Source organism: Opisthocomus hoazin, chromosome 36 (assembly GCF_030867145.1).
Source record: "Opisthocomus hoazin isolate bOpiHoa1 chromosome 36, bOpiHoa1.hap1, whole genome shotgun sequence".
Lineage (NCBI taxonomy): Eukaryota > Metazoa > Chordata > Aves > Opisthocomiformes > Opisthocomidae > Opisthocomus > Opisthocomus hoazin.
The window spans coordinates 394,283-409,930 of NC_134449.1; the positions used below are offsets into that span (position 1 = coordinate 394,283).

General features: G+C 51.5%; 1 protein-coding gene across 2 annotated transcripts; it reads right to left on the bottom strand.

Moving 5' to 3' along the window:
- Positions 1-339: 339 nt before the first annotated feature.
- LOC142365343 (medium-chain specific acyl-CoA dehydrogenase, mitochondrial-like) lies at positions 340-11,228 on the bottom strand. Of its 2 annotated transcripts, none has more exons than XM_075446079.1 (12): positions 11,166-11,228; positions 10,461-10,560; positions 9,642-9,739; positions 9,462-9,531; positions 7,152-7,252; positions 6,980-7,060; positions 6,058-6,188; positions 4,462-4,570; positions 3,950-4,090; positions 3,778-3,873; positions 2,323-2,571; positions 340-427 (listed from the first exon to the last, which is right to left on the bottom strand). In XM_075446079.1, exons 1-12 carry the CDS (start codon positions 11,187-11,189, stop codon positions 356-358), a joined length of 1,272 nt encoding a protein of 423 aa, XP_075302194.1. In that variant the 5' UTR covers positions 11,190-11,228; the 3' UTR covers positions 340-355. The 2 variants fall into 2 exon arrangements, with proteins under 2 accessions (XP_075302194.1, XP_075302195.1); XM_075446080.1 differs by having other exon boundaries at positions 10,461-10,557; positions 11,166-11,222.
- Positions 11,229-15,648: the final 4,420 nt, after the last annotated feature.

Here is a 15,648-nt window from a genome sequence, read left to right on the forward strand (position 1 = left end):
GCAGACAGCTGGCAGCTAGAAGGTGCTAGCCTGGAAAGCTGTTGCCCAGCCTTCTCTGCCCATGGCACTGCTCGCACAGAGGCACAGAGACTGGGGCTGCTTGCTTGTCTTGCCACCTCAAACTTCTGACGTAGCCTAGGAACGGGGAGGGTCCCTGCCAGGCTCCTTTCGCCAGAAGGAGCGAAGTGAGGGAATGGACGGGGGGTGTAGCAGGACTGCTTAATCATGTGCAGAGCAAAGATTTTGAAGGAAAAGGTGTCTTTCCATGCCCTTCTGTCTTGAGAAACACTCCCCGATCCTCTTCCATTAGAACACAGAACACTACAGCCACACCAGACGTGCCTGAAACGTTTCTTTAAGCCTTGTATTTGCCGATATGTTCCCGGGCTATGATCATCCTTTGAATCTGAGCAGTTCCTTCATAAATCTGAAAAGAAGAATTACAATAATGTTAGCTGATTTTTGTTTTGTGTTGTTTTTAATATTTTAACAGATCTTTCTACACGTGTAAACCTTCATAGCACTACCCCTGTGTGGGTTAGGGCGTGCCAAAAGACAGAGAAAACTGAACAAAATTCCAGTGTGTCTGGAGTAACTACAGCGGGCTGAATGCAATAAATCCCACACGAGATCCCAAGTGACCGTCTTGTTCTCTCCGATGCGCTCAGCAAAACTCAGTAAGGTTCTCATGGAATTAACAGAGGTAGTGAGTAAAGAAGGATGGGGGAAATCTCTTCTCTGGGGAAGAAAATACGTAACTTAGGCTTCACAAAGCGGGTTTGGAAACGGTGGGTGGAGGGGAGGAGGTGACCTGCGCTGGAAGTGCTGCATTTCCTTTGACTAGCCTTTCAAGGCCATAGCAAACGGTCCCTTTCATCCATTTATTCCCACTACTCTTTCTGAACTAATACTGTCTTCAACACACTATTTCCTCCTTTTTTTCTTGAGCATGTATTTTTACATTTTCCTCCAGAAACAGAGCTCAGGGGCTGAAGTCTTTCAGCTCCCAGCTCTGCCAAAGCGAATCTTTGGCAGATTGCTCAGAGGTATGGAATTTCACTTTGTCTGTAGTCATAAAATGGGGATAATCCTCCCAAGAACCTTAGGCAGCTTTGCAGAAATAAAGACGCTGTAACCTGTGGTCACATTAGGGTGGAGCCTGACAGCAAAAAAGCCCAATCATGACAAATTCAGTTACTCATTCATTTCCCCAGTTGCAGGAGTGTGATTAATACGAAGAACCTTTAGATTCCAAACCAGCAGTTTTCTGTCCTGAGGTAGAGAAAAATTCTCAGCTAGTGAGAATAGTTGTGAAGTCAGCAATAAACGAAATTTCAACTACCTAGAATCTTCAGAATGACACCTGTTACAGCGCTGCGGGTCACGGCCCACATGCATTTCTTGTTGTCCTCTGTTTCGGTGTGTTTTTTTCTAGTCATTATTAATGTCAGGAAGATGTGAAAAGATAAAAGATTCCTGGTTTTCCTGAACATAATTCAAGCATTCTTTCCAAATAAAGAACTGTAGCATAGTATATGCTACGAGAAGAATTATGATGGGGAATAATTTCTTGGTAATAACGCTGAAGAAAAAGATCTGGGGATTATGAGCCACTATGGGCTAAATATGAGTAAATATGGGAACATTTTGTTGGGGGTTTTGTTCTGGGCTTTTTTTTTTTTTTTTTTAAAGGCTAATCACTGCAGGCTGCGCCACACTTCTGTTAATGAACACACACAAGATAACTAACACGTGACACTCAGTGCTGGTGATATCTCAGGTGAAGTAAAGCCCAGCTTACGACACCAAAGTTTCAGGCGGAAGGTTCAGAGCACAGCAAGAAGTGATGCAGAGCCTGGGAAGCAGAAAGGAAAAAAAAACACCCCTAAACCAACCCCCACCGTGACTGATGAGGAATGAGGCAGAAGCTGTTGGAGTGTTCTCCTCTAGACTCAACGAGGAGGGAGGCAAGCGGCACACTCGGTGCAGCCACCGCGCGTCGCTTGTTCTGTGCGCCCGCTTTGGGTATGACAAGGCACAGGATGCGATTTCCAGTGACCGTTCTCTGCACCAGGTATGGGGCTGAGGGGAAGACTCAGCTGTTCCTCTTGGGCAGGTTAAGCTGTTGATCTCATGCACACAGAGTTTTGTAGGCAAGAATTTGCCTGATTTGCATGCCCTTTTTTTAAATGGAAGGATTATTGCTCTCAGCCTCAAAACTTCTATGTGTGTGCACGTCACCATTTCAAATAAGTAGCCATTAGTTTATTTTATATAAAATGTATGCATGACTGTACAGATTGCATCCTCTCTTTTACTCACCTGGTAGATTTTAGCATCTCTCATGAGTTTTTCCACAGGATATTCAGTATTAAATCCATTTCCTCCAAAAATCTGCACTGCGTCCGTAGCTACTTGGTTCGCAACATCACCGGCGAAGGCCTTTGCGATGGAAGCGTAGTAGGTGTTCCTGCGGCCAGCGTCGACTTCCCACGCAGCCCTCTGGTAAGCCATCCTGGCCAGCTCCACTTTCATGGCCATTTCAGCAAGCATGAAAGACACTGCTTGGTGCTGCGGTTGAGGAAACAAACCACGTTAACGTTGCCTGCCTAAAACCCTCTGACATCCAAGCAGAATAAAGTCTTCTTAATATCTTAATTTGCAACCTCAACGCGCTCAGGAAATCATACTTGAGTTCTCCAGAATTTGGATCAGGCTCTCAAAATCATGGAATCATGGAATAGAATCATGGAATAGGAAGGGTTGGAAGGGACCTTAAAGATCATCTGGGTCCAACCCCCTGCCATCAGCAGGGACCCCTCCCACCAGCCCAGGGTGCTCAGAGCTCCATCCAACCTGGCCCTGAGCCCTGCCAGGGAGGGGGCAGCCACAGCTTCTCTGGGCAGCCTGGGCCAGTGCTTCACCACCCTCAGAGGGAAGAATTTCTTTCCTGTGTCTACTCTAAATCTGCCCTCTTTTAGTTTAGAGCCGTTCCCCCTTGTCCTATCACTGCACCCCCTTGTGAAAAGCCCCTCTCCATCCTTCCTGTCGGCCCCTCCAGGCACTGGCAGCTGCTCTAAGGTCACCCCGGAGCCTTCTCTTCTCCAGGCTGAGCAGCCCCAGCTCCCTCAGCCTGTCCTCGGAGGAGAGGTGCTCCAGCCCTCCAGTTATCACTTCACGTTTTGATTCCCCTTTCCATCCCTCGGTGTAGCACACCGGTTCACCTCAAGCCCCGTTCCTGAACCGTTTGGGCCGCCCAGACTTTTAAGTTTTTAATTCTAAAATCCACTTAGTCACAGGGATTAAGTATTGATTGATGAAGTTGTGCTTTCCTTTTTATGAGATCTGTATTTAGTCGGATGTTTATGGATATTTCTTTAAGCCAGGAAAGCAGTGTGATTGGCAATGTGTTCCGTTAGTATTAATACTGTGAGTCTTGTGTCCCTGCCTCAGGGAGATTTCCTCCTTCCCTGAAAATCCCTGCTCATGAGCATTGAAGAGCTTCAGTGTGTCCTGACAGTTTCAGGGTTTTGGGTGGAGTTTTCTTTGTGATTTTGCTATTATCATCAATAAATTACTGAAGAATCCCAGGAGTTACTGCATAACTAGATTTACTCAGATAGCGCTGACCTATATACTTGAAAAGCCAAGCAGTGGCAGAGATACCATAAATCACACGTCCTGAATGTAAAGGAACAACGCTGAAAATTCACTCGCAGTACATCAGGTATGAAAACGTAGCTTTTGGATATACTTATTTTTATATATTTAACTTACTTCAACAATTGGTTTCCCAAAGGTTTTTCTTTCCAAGGCATATTTGGTAGCTTCATCGAGCGCTCTTTTTGCTAACCCAACAGCACCAGCTGCTACCTGAATTAAACACAGCACAGCATGAAAATTGGAAAATATAAAGGGAATTTCTAAGTAACTTCTTTCTGATACTTACGGGTGGTCTGGTCTTATCAAAAGCTCCCATTGCGATTTTAAAGCCAGCTCCTTCACCTAGTAATACATTTTCTTTTGGAACTCTGACATCTTCAAAGACAATACCTCTTGTGTCGGAGCAGCGCTGGCCCATGTTCATTTCCTGTACAGGGAAGTTGACAGAGGTGCAACTCAATGGGATTCTGCCAAGGTGCAACACATTTTCATTCTTCACTTTACTCAAAGCATCAGGTAATTTTTTTTTTCCCCCAAACACTTTGGCTTTGTCTAAAAATCATCACGTACACAACAAACACTAGCTTTGCATTTACAGACCGCCATGCCCGTAATTTGTCCAAGCGGTTTCCTGTCTCTGTTTGTGAAATCGATTCTGCAGCCGTAATCATTCGTTTGTCTTTCTTTCCCCAAAGAGAACTAGCCCAGGGTGTCCAGTGTGAACGGCAGATTGTTGCGTTACCGCTTTAGAAGCGAATGAGAATTCCTGGCTTGTCAAAGCAGAGGTACGCTCCTCACCTTTCTTCCAACTTGGATTCCAGGGCTATTCGCTTCCACAATGAATCCAGTAAAGGCTTTGCCTGCGGGAGCTTTTGGGTCTGGATCGGTACGCGCTAGCAGAAAATACCTGGTGTAAAACAGAGACGAGGGCAGTCCGTTTCTCCTCGCAATTAACGATCAGGTACTTTTTTAGCTAACACATGGGATGCTTTTATGTGTCTTTCTACCATCAGTTAACAACCCTTTGGCCCTGCCAAAAATAAACGGAGAGGCAGCGAGAGAGAGGAAGTGTCAGTGCATCTCTGACCGCAAAAGTCCATATCTAATACAGTCACCTCAGGTCAGCATGCAAAGGTCCTTCACCTTTTCCATGTATTTTAAGTTTTAACATTCCCATCGGCTTCACGCACAGTACAACAGAAACCAATTCACAGCACGTACGTAAAAATCAGGAATTACAGTACTGCGTGCAGAACATTCAAGTTATCAGCTGATTTCGAAGATCTCAGTTTTGTTCTGCTAAGTATAAGCTGTAAAGGAGTTTTTTTCCGTTAGAAATCAAACAGTGCTAAATCACACTGATGGTGCTCAGTAACATCAAAGAGAGCTGGTTGGTTGGCAAGCTCTTTCCAGTGGTGCCCAGCGACAGGACAAGGGGCAACGGGCACAAACTGAGGCACAGGAAGTTCCGTCTGAACACGAGGAAGAACTTCTTCCCTCTGAGGGTGACGGAGCCCTGGTCCAGGCTGCCCAGGGAGGTTGTGGAGTCTCCTTCTCTGGAGATATTTTAGACCCGCCTGGACAAGGTCCTCTACAAGCTGCTGTAGGTGACCCTGCTTCGGCAGGAGGGTTGGACTAGATGACCCACAGAGGTCCCTTCCAACCCCTACCATTCTGTGATTTTGTGATTCTGTGGTAGATTCTCCTTGAGGGGTCTGCCTTGAACAAAGAAATAAATAACAAGAAAATGCAGCTTTAGACATAAATGTGTCAAGTTTTTCCTCTTGAATTCAAAAGAATCTGTGTGGTGGGGATGAGCATGCTCTTGTGTGAGACGTGATGAAGGAGGTCTGTGTTGTAAAGCACCTCCACAGACGCCACAGCAAAACCTGGATCTGTTGGCACTGGGCAAATGTCTTCCCTTAGCAAAATAAAAGGTCACACCACAATGCTGGCATTTTTCTGTCTTCACTGGAAGTGAGAGACGTTTCCAGCAGAATCAGAAGCACCTGATCTCGGCCACCACAGCCACAGAGCAAGGTCCCTTGTAACAGGAGCCTCTTGAGCACTGGGCCAGTTAACTCTGACTGGTGCTGTCCTTCCCGGAAGAGAAGCGGAACTGGTTTTGTTTGACAGCAGCAAAAATTGAGAGGCCTTCTTGAGCGGAGTCGTCCCGTCATCGCTCAGTGTCCATGTGAGACGCTGCACGGCCCTGCCTCACACCTTGCCCTGACGAACTGGTCACAGGTCCAAGGGCAGCGAGATGCACCATGACGAAGGCTCAGCTTTGTACCAGACCTTCAGAGAACCGCTGGTGTCTAACTGAGGGGCGTGGGGGGCACCTCAGGTCGGAACAGAGTAACAGAATGGGACGCCAGTCAAAAGCCAACACACCAGTTTGCTTTCCCACCGTTTGTGATCCACATCTTCTGACCATTGATGACATATTCGTCTCCTTTCTTCTCAGCCTTGGTTTTTATACCGGCCACGTCAGAGCCTGCGCCAGGCTCGGTTACGCAGTAAGCCTAGAAGAAAAGAAAATGCCAAATATTGAGGAATAATACTCTGGTTTTAAGCAACCAGAAATTATTGCAGAATCACGTGCACCAAACTGATCTGTAAAAGTCTTAAGTGGACTGTGTGGAAAACCCCAAAATACTACAGCGAAAAACCCCAACAGCTGTCTGAGCAAGAGTCCAAGCACATAGGGTTAGTTCTCCTTATAAATCCATAATAATAATTGGAATGATCTTCTAATGATAACCAGAACCATTCTGTAACTTTTAATAAGTCACCCCCCTCCCTTATGCTTCACAAACTCTGATACGAAAGCTGACGATCTTTGAAATCTGAAAGTAAGAGCACAGAGTAAAATTTTATGGGAACCGTGCTCTTCATTTCATGAGGCTTAGTTTCTCCCATTTTAATGCACTGCACATAAATCTTTACATCTTTCTATATGACAAGTTCTGCTTAAGTATCACCTGACATCCCTAAGTGCAGTTTAATGCCCATCTGATTGCGTTTGTGCTCCTACAAACCTTGCATTTTCCTTACACCCCTGCAGCTTCCCTTGAGAGTGAATTCAAAGGCGTTAATTTCCTGGAAGCGACTTCGGATGCTTTTCCAGGCAGTATCTTCTGTTTGCTTCCTGCTTACATCTAATTCAGTACTCCCTGGCTTTCAGTAAACGCCACGGTTTGTTTAAAAACCAACACAGGCTAAGTTGTGAGTAGATATCAGTGTTTTAAACAGCCCAAAAAACCCGATGAATGTAATTTCGGAACATTCTACAGTGTTCCCAAGTCCTACTTACACACATAAGTGGTTCCTCTATCATTCTTCCCAAGTATTTCTTCTGCTGCTGCTCATTTCCCGCAATGATTACTGGCATTTCCTGAAAGAAAATTAAATATTTAGAGCGTTAAGCCACCTTTCTAAAGGGCACGGACTCCAGCTGAAAGGAGGCAGGAAGGGACAGCGCTTACCCCTAGGGAGTTCCCCTCAATGGCAGTCTGAACCCCCGTGCATCCGTACGCTAACTCTTCCGTTATAAGGCAGGACTCAAAAGTGCCAAGGCCCAGACCACCTACAGTTCAAATATTTCACTGACTAAAACGAGGCTGAAGTGGAACACATCAGTGAGCGACAAAAATTAATTAACGGAAACACATTCCCCGTCATGCATCTGATTGTGCCCTGTGTTCGATCAGACATTCCCACGCAAGCCTTCTAAAGAAAAGTTTTCGCAGATTAGTAACAGATGACTTAAAAATCACATTTATCCGTTGCAGGGTGACGGGCTTGACGTGGGACAACTGCGAGAATGCACTGCCAAAGCCTTTCAACTACCTCACATCTGAGAATCTTCTGAAGCGTTCTTAGGAAGCAGAGGAAGGGCGACACGGGCTCCTGAGCTACCACAGCACTCAGGAATACAAAAACCAAGCATTGGTCAGAAAACCAACCCGGTAATCTGCTCCCGACAGCAGCCAGCACTTTGGCAAGTGGATAAAAACGCAGTAACGATACAGCTATACGTCCTCAGAATATTTTCCTCAGCCTTCAGGTGACTTCCTCAGCCACAAGTTTCCTTGGTCTCTCTGTCAGCCAGCCCCCGACAAGAGATTTCTTCTGGGGATTTGCCCGCTCTCTTTTAGCCCCCACGTACAATTTGAGCACCGGTATCATCCAGGGGTAATGAGCCGCACAAATTAACTCTGCACTTAGTGTGGAGCCACCTCCTTTCACTTGCTCTGGCCCTGCTGCCTTCGGGTCGCACTGAAGGGAAGGTGAGCTAGCGGTCCCTTCTCACACGCCCCACCACGCTGACGGCTGTGGTGTTTCTCACTCAGCAGCTGTTCTGTACCTTTTACCATCTTTGTCACCTTTTTAGGAATCTCCTCCCTTCCCACGACACCCTTTCCAGGTGGCAGGATCAGGCTGCTTAAAGAACTGCAGAGGCAAGCGCAGTTTGGATTCAGGCAGCAGCAGAATTATGCCTTCTGCTTTTTTCATCATTCTCTTCTTAATTTCTGACCTGAAGTTTATGGCTTTGACCACTTGTGGGCATTTTGCTGACATCTTCACAACACTTTATATTCTAACCCCCCAAATCTTGTTTTTTTTTCAGAGGCACTAACTTGCTCAGACGACACCATTTGCTCTGGGAAGCCTGGATTGCTTCTTTCCTTTCCTGGGTGCATCATTTTTCCTGTTCTGATTTTCGTCTGCCATTTTAACAGTTGCCCAGTTTCACAGCCTTCCCCTGCAGCTCTTCACACCTTTTCGACACGGAGTAACTCGGTATTCCCAGCTAACTCTGTGACCTCCCTGGGGACACCCTCTCCCCGGTTCTTCAGCCCAAGCGCCAGCCAGTCTGTGCCGCTGATTTTTCCGCTATGAAACCAGCTGAGTTTTCACATTAATTTTTAAAGTCTGAGCATTTTATACCACCCAGGTGTTCACAGGCTTATCAGCTCCTGCAGCAAACTCCATTTATTTTTTGTGCCCTGACTTCCTTTTAGGAAAACCCCACGGCGTGCCGGAGGCGTGTCTGCTCCACTGTACTTCATCGTGTTCTTAATTTACACGGTGCATCAGGCTGACTGGGGTGCATTTTCCCCGCTCTCCCTTGCAGACCTTGTAAAGGAATGGCGTCCAGTTTGTCCCTTCTAAGTTTTAATTTAATGCTCTTTCAGCCTCGAGTTTCCCTAGAATTTGTGGCTGCTCCTCACAATTACTCCTTTTGTCTCTTTCTTCCTTATTAAATTTTTGATAAAAGGTCCACCCTCCGCTGACTCTTCAAAAATACAGGCTCTGCTAGGGACAATTCCCCAGCTTCGTTTTCAGGTAATATAAACGCAAAAGGAAAATCTGAAATGTAACATTTCTTTCCAAGGTCAGTCACACACCGAAGCGCTGCCGTACCGCACGGCACCTAAACTGGAACACCGTCCTTCCGGACTAAACTCGGAAATTGCTCCGGCTTGCGTCAGAAACGAGATCAAAACGCGATCTTCTGACCCCTCCGCCCCACCAGCGGCCGCGCCGCGCCAGGGGACCGTCGGGCAGCTGTCGCCACGGTAGGAAACCTGGTCACAAATTAGGAAATCGTGATCTGCCCAGTTTGTGGCCAGACGACGTCCGCCCCCGGCACCAGCTGCAGGCGCCAGCCTGCCTGCTGAGGAAGTTTAGAGCGTCGAGTGGGCGACTGTTCGTTTTATACGGAACATATAAATCTCCTCAAAGGCCTTTTCTTTGTTTTATTTTACAGATGAAAAAGAACGGTTACTTACCGCAGCTCTCCGGTATGTGCGAATTCATAAGACCAAGCTCCCAAGCTCGTTTTATGAGCGGCAGAGGATACTGGAACAGACAGGCAGAATCACTTCGGGATTCGTCACCGTTAACATTTTAAATTTGACACGGATTAAGATAAAAATCGACTTTTTCCCCCCTACTCTATGGTAATTTACCTCTCCAGTTTTGTCGTACTGTGCAGCAACAGGAATAACTTCTTCCACAGCAAATTTCCGAGCAGTGGCTTGAAACTCTTTCTGTTCATCAGTCAGTTCTAGCAAAAAAAGAACGTAAAAAAAACCACCTCGCAAATTCCGTACTCTTTTTCATTCTGCCAGTTGTCAGGTGACGAGAAAAGAAGAACCAAGCGTGAGTTCCTCCCAGGACAACCCAGACCGCGCGGACCCGCCTCCCCGCACCTCTCCAGCAACCAAGCGGCTCGACCTCCTCCTTCGCTCCAGAGAAAACCCGCGCTGATCTCTGACCGACTCATCCGCACGCCAGCGGCGACGCAGCGGGGAGCGCTGCGTAACGGAGGAGGAGACGGAGGCAGAGCAGCGTTCCTCATCTGGTGGTTCTGGCTACTCGCTCCAAACGTCTGGCTGCTAAATCTGCTCTTACCTACGTACCAGGCCTAAACGGGGGGGAATTTCTTTACAACCGCGTTCCGCTAAGACTACAGACAGTTATTTTAACATTGTAAAAGCCAACTTGAGATCATTCTTCAAAGCTGAGGGAACTCTGGCAATGAAAAAGCTGAAGACAGACATCAGTTTGAAAAAGAATAAAACCCCATAAACATCACAAATGTGCCCGGCTTTCCTCAGCTGGAGAGGAAAGTGATTTTGGTTTTCAAATGATTTTTTAGAAGAGAACAGAAATCTACTCAGAAGAAACCCCTTGTAAATTCCCACCGAACCGCAGCGCGGCTGGCTTTCCTCCTAACTCTGATTTGTCCGTAACGCCGTATTCCTCCCCAAACCTGCCGTACTTACCAAAGCTGAAGCCAGCCCCGGGCCTGCTGGCGTGTGCGCTGGGAGCGGGTTTGCTGGAGCGCGGCCTCCACCCGCGCCCTGCCACGGCTCGCAGCATCTGCTGAGGAAGCAAGCAGACGGGTGTGAGATCTCCGCCACTCCCGCGCGCCGCAGCGGGGAGAGCACAAGGCAGGACCAGGGGGAGACGAGGCGTTTCCAGAGAAAACGGAAAACGTCTGCGAAGGTAAAGGGTGACGAAGCGCAGGCCGGCCGCTGCTGGGCACGGGACCGCCGATGAGGGCATCGTAGTTCGGGACCGTGCTTGCCAGCAGGCACTGCTTTGCGCCTGGACCGCTCGCCACCGCCAGCCGCTGCGGCACGGTGCGTCACAGGATGGTCGGGGTTGGAAGGGACCTCTGGGGGTCACCCAGCCCAACCCCCTGCCCAAGCAGGGTCACCCAGAGCAGGCTGCACAGCACCACGTCCAGGTGGGGCTGGAATATCTCCAGAGAAGGAGACTCCACAGCCTCCCTGGGCAGCCTGGGCCAGGGCTTCGGCACCCTCAGAGGGAAGAAGTTCTTCCTCACGTTCAGACGGAACTTCCTCTGCTCCAGTTTGTGACCACTCCCCGGAGGGGGGACCCCGGTGCCTCGGCCCGCAGTTGCTCCCGCCGCCCCCCGCCCCGCGGCCTCCCGCTCGGCCCGGGCCGGCCACCCCCCCGCTCACCCGGCCAGCTCCGAAGGCCGACATCTTGCCCAGGCGACCCGCGGTGGCTGCCGGCGCTGTCCAGCTGGGGTGGGGGCGGGGCCTGGCCCGCTCTGGGCTCTGACCGGGGCTGAGGGCGGAGCGGGGCCGGGCGCTATGTCACAAACACACGGGGCGGGGGGGCGGAAGGGACCTCTGTGGGTCACCCAGCCCAACCCCCTGCCCAAGCAGGGTCACCCAGAGCAGGGGGCACAGCACCGTGTCCAGGCAGGGCTGGAATATCTCCAGAGAAGGAGACTCCACAGCCTCCCTGGGCAGCCTGGGCCAGGGCTCCGTCACCCTCAGAGGGAAGAAGTTCTTCCTCGGGTTCAGCTGGAGCTTCCTCTGCTCCAGTTTGCGCCCGTTGCCCCTTGTCCTGTCGCTGGGCACCACTGGAAAGAGTCTGGCCCCGTCCTCCTGACACCCACCCTGCAGATATTTATAAGTATTTCTAAGGTCCCCTCGCAGCCTTCTCTTCTCCAGGCTGAACAAGCCCAGCTCCCTTAGCCTCTCCTCGTGGGAGAGATGCTCCAGTCCCCTCCTCATCCGCGCAGCCCTGCGCTGGACTCTCTCCAGTAGCTCCTCATTTTCCTGACCTGGGGAGCCCAGCACTGGACACAGCACTGCAGATGGGGCCTCACAAGGGCAGAGCAGAGGGGGAGGAGAACCTCCCTGGACCTGCTGCCCACACTCCTCCTCATGCACCCCAGGATCCCATTGGCCTTCTGGGCAGCCAGGGCACGCTGCTGGCTCATGGTCACCCTGTCGTCCCCCAGCACTCCCAGTCCCTCTCCACAGAGCTGCTCTCCAGCAGGGCTGCCCCAGCCTGTCCTGGTGCCTGGGGTTGTTCCTCCCCAGGTGCAGGACCCTGCCCTTGCCCTTGTTGAACCTCATCAGGTTCCTCTCTGCCCAGCTCTCCAGCCTGTCCAGGTCACGCTGAATGGCAGCACAGCCTGCCGGTGTGTCCACCACTCCTCCCAGTTTGGTGTCATCAGCAAACTTGCTGAGGGTACATTCTAACTCTTCATCCAGGTCGTTGATGAAGAAGTTAAACAAGGCTGAGCCCAGTGCTGACCCCTGGGGCACACCACTGGTCACCAGCCTCCAACCAGACTCAGCACCGCTGATGCCAACCCTCTGAGCTCTGCCACTCAGCCGGTTCTCAACACACCCCACCGACCACTTGAGCGATGTTCTGCTGTGATAGCTGTAAGCCTTGAAATGCACGTTGACAAATCACCAAACCAAACCTCAGATTATCGACATCCTGCTGAGCAAACGAGCACGAATCCTTCCTGCTTCGTGCTGGACCAGCATGACCAAATGAGAAAAGAAACTGATCCACAACGTGGAGGAAAACTACGACCTTCATTGTCATGACCCCCAGAGGGACCAGGAGGACCCCCTCGCAACAGTACGTGCAGCTGCAAAAAAAATATACCAGGATGTGCCACATAGAGCCCGGAACTACTAAACTATAAAGAGAGACTCTGCTGGGGGGTGGGGTGCGGACTGTTGGCGGAGCAGGAGGCTCCCCGGCCGCCCAGCGCTGTTTTGCCTGCTTCATCGCTTGCTTAAATAAATTCTATTGCTAATAAGTTCACAACTGATTAATTAACAATTGGCTGCTCAATTTGACTTTGTCACGGGACGTGAGCTTCTGTAACAGGTATAAATGTTTTGCAATTTATTTTTTTGAATATTACAAACTGTGTTCTAGCGTTTGCTGCTGAGCCGGCGTTTCAGCGAGGGCGAGGGCTGGAACATCACGCAGGGGCTGATGCAGCGCAGGTCACTGAAGCTGCTGCCGCGAAAGAACATCGCAAAATTCCATAAAAATATTGCCAGGTATGTTTTCAGCTTGTTTCATTCCTGACTATCGCAATCATTACTTCGTTTCAAATTTTCAGTCTTTTTTTCTTTTTCTTTTAATTCTAAAGCCGTATCTGCTCAAAGGCTCAGGGCTTTTAATTTGGCTGCTGTATGTAAACACATCAAATACTTTTTTTTGTGCAACTGGGTTACATCTCTACAGCTGCCGAACGGGAGCTGTGAAGAAACAGGCGGGGCAGACGCTGCACACGCTGTATCGTCTCATCGCATCTTTTTTAACCTGTCTCTTAAAACCTCGTCTGAGCTCTGCGTAACCTCCCGCTCACGGCCGTGCGCGTGCCGCAGGGACGAGTGCCAGCTCTGGCGACACCTCCCTGCCCCTCGCTGGAATCCGGCGCCGGCAACGGGAGCCAGACCCAGGGCGTGGGTGCCCCGGGCTGGGAGGGGGAGTGGGAGTGGGGTCCCAGTGCCGCTGCTGGGGCCGGTGGGCTCCCCGTGCAGCTGTGGGAGCAACTGGGGGTCTTTAGCTTCCAGCCACTGCAGCAGGGACGGTCTGGGTCCCCAAAACCAGCTGCTGGGGGGGACTGGCGTGAGTGAGGGGCTCTGTGCCTGGGGCAAGGGGGCGAGGGTCCGCGTCCCCCCGAGGCAGCGGGGCGGGGGGTGCGGGGGGACTCACCGGGGAATCGGTACCCGGGCTGGGGTACCGGTCGGGCAGGGTCTGTGCCGGCAGCAGCCGCGTCCCCCGCCCTGGGCAGAGACCGCGGCTCCCGGGGGTCCCGGGCCGGCTCTGCTGGAGGCGGTGGCAGCTCCCGACAGCCCGCGGCGTCCCGCTCTGCAGAGCTATAAATTATCTGTCTGCATTGCTGTCATGGCTGCCACAAAGACACGATTTCGTTGCCTGTGGCAGGATACAGGGCAGCAGCACCTTCTGTTCGCTGCCCTGCTGTGCGCTGAGCGGGCGTAACGGGGGAGCACACAGCTGAGATCAGGCCGTGCCAACATCTGCCTTTCTTTGCAGAGCATTCGGAAACCTCGAGGTGCCCTAAAAGTTCGTATAAATAACAAAACAACTCTAAATATCCTATTATTTATGGAAAGTTTTTGATTTTTGCCTGACAGCTCCTTCCAACACGACATGTCAACAAGAATCTGTATGGCTTTGTTGCCCCCCACCCTCTGTTCCCTCTCTGAGAGCAGAAACGGGTGCAGGGACGGAGTGTTCGCACAACCCCCCAGCTCTGCCCGGGTGCCCGGGCCCCAGCGCAGCTCCCGCCGGGCAGGGCCGTCTCCTCCGCAGCACCGGCCCCGCTCCCTCCCCGGCCGTCATGCTGGATGAGACCCCTACGGGATCGTCCCTGGGCATCAGCGGGGAGCAGGACGGCGCGGGCAGAGCCGCAGCACACAGCCCTCGGCACCAGCTCCGTCCCGCTGGCAGGGCCAGGTGCCATCGAGGTGGCGGGGACGGCTGCGGGCCGTGACACCGGGGCTGAGAGCAGCCCCAGCTCGGGGATGGCTGCCATTCCTGCTCTCCAGACACCCCGAGCCCTCACCTGACGTTCCAGGGCTGGGGCTGGAGCTGGACGTGAGCGTCAGTCTGGGCACAGCGGCGCGGCAGAGCCCCCAGGCAGCTCTCGGACCCCTCGGGAGCCCGCCCGGAATCACGGAGGGTGAAGCAGAGCTGTGCTGCCGGCATTGCCACCCCGTGAATGCTCCCCGACCTCTGCAAATGGAGGCATTTCCCAGTTGTCACAGCCTGCCAGTGTTTCTGCCCAGAAACCTCTGCTACACGCTGCCTTTCCTGGGGGTCTTGGCGGAGACCTGCGCTCCCAGGTTCCCCCGTTCCGTGAGCAAGCAGCCGCTCGCTGGCGGCTTTCCGCACGGGGCCGTTCAGCAGGGATTTGCAACAGCTGGCGGGTGCTGCTTGCAGACACGAGTGGGAAAAGACAGGGAAAACCTTGGGTTAAAATTCTTCCCATTCTGCTCTTCAAGTGCCTCTACGCTGTCTTGGGCTGCCTTTAAGCCTGAGCCCTTCATTCCCCGTCGCAAGTCGCTCGCTGAAGGGAAGGAGAGCAAATTCTGATGTGCCTAAGAAGAACCCGTGCCTCAGTACGAGGGACACTGGCGATACTGGAGAGAGGGAGACCTTGTTGCAGCCGCCAGTACTTAAAGGGGGGCTGTAGGAAAGCTGGGGACAGGCTTTTCAGCAGCGCCTGTTATGACAGGACAAGGGATAGCAGTTTTAAACTGAAAGAGGGTAGATGTAGATCAGATCTAAGGAAGGCATTTTTTTCGGAGGAGGGTGGTGGGACAGTGGAACAGGTTGCCCAGAGAAGCTGTGCAGGTCCCATCCCTGGCAACGTTCCAGGTCAGGTTGGACAGGGGCTTTGGGTAGCCTCGTCTCGTGGAAGATGTCTCTGCCCGTCTCAGCAGGATGTTCTGACTGGGTGATCCCCGAAGGTCCCTCCCAACCCAACCCATGATTCTGTGGCTCTCAGCCCGTGGATGGTGGTAAGTGCTTCTGAGGTCACTCGTGCCCCGGTACGTGGTGGGCCGGCAGCAGGCGCAGGGGGTGGGCAGGTCTTGTCTCCTTGTAGGAAAACCCTGAAGCAGCTCCCGCGTCCAGACTGGAGCG

Excerpts from the sequence above, each read along its gene's own strand:
- LOC142365343 (XM_075446079.1), bottom strand. The coding sequence starts at position 11,189 with ATGTCGGCCTTCGGAGCTGGCCGG. Across the intron at positions 9,740-10,460 it reads CGGGGCTGGCTTCAGCTTTG|AACTGACTGATGAACAGAAA; the intron begins GTAAGTACGGCA and ends TTTTTTTGCTAG. Across the intron at positions 7,061-7,151 it reads TTGAGGGGAACTCCCTAGGG|GAAATGCCAGTAATCATTGC; the intron begins GTAAGCGCTGTC and ends ATTTTCTTTCAG.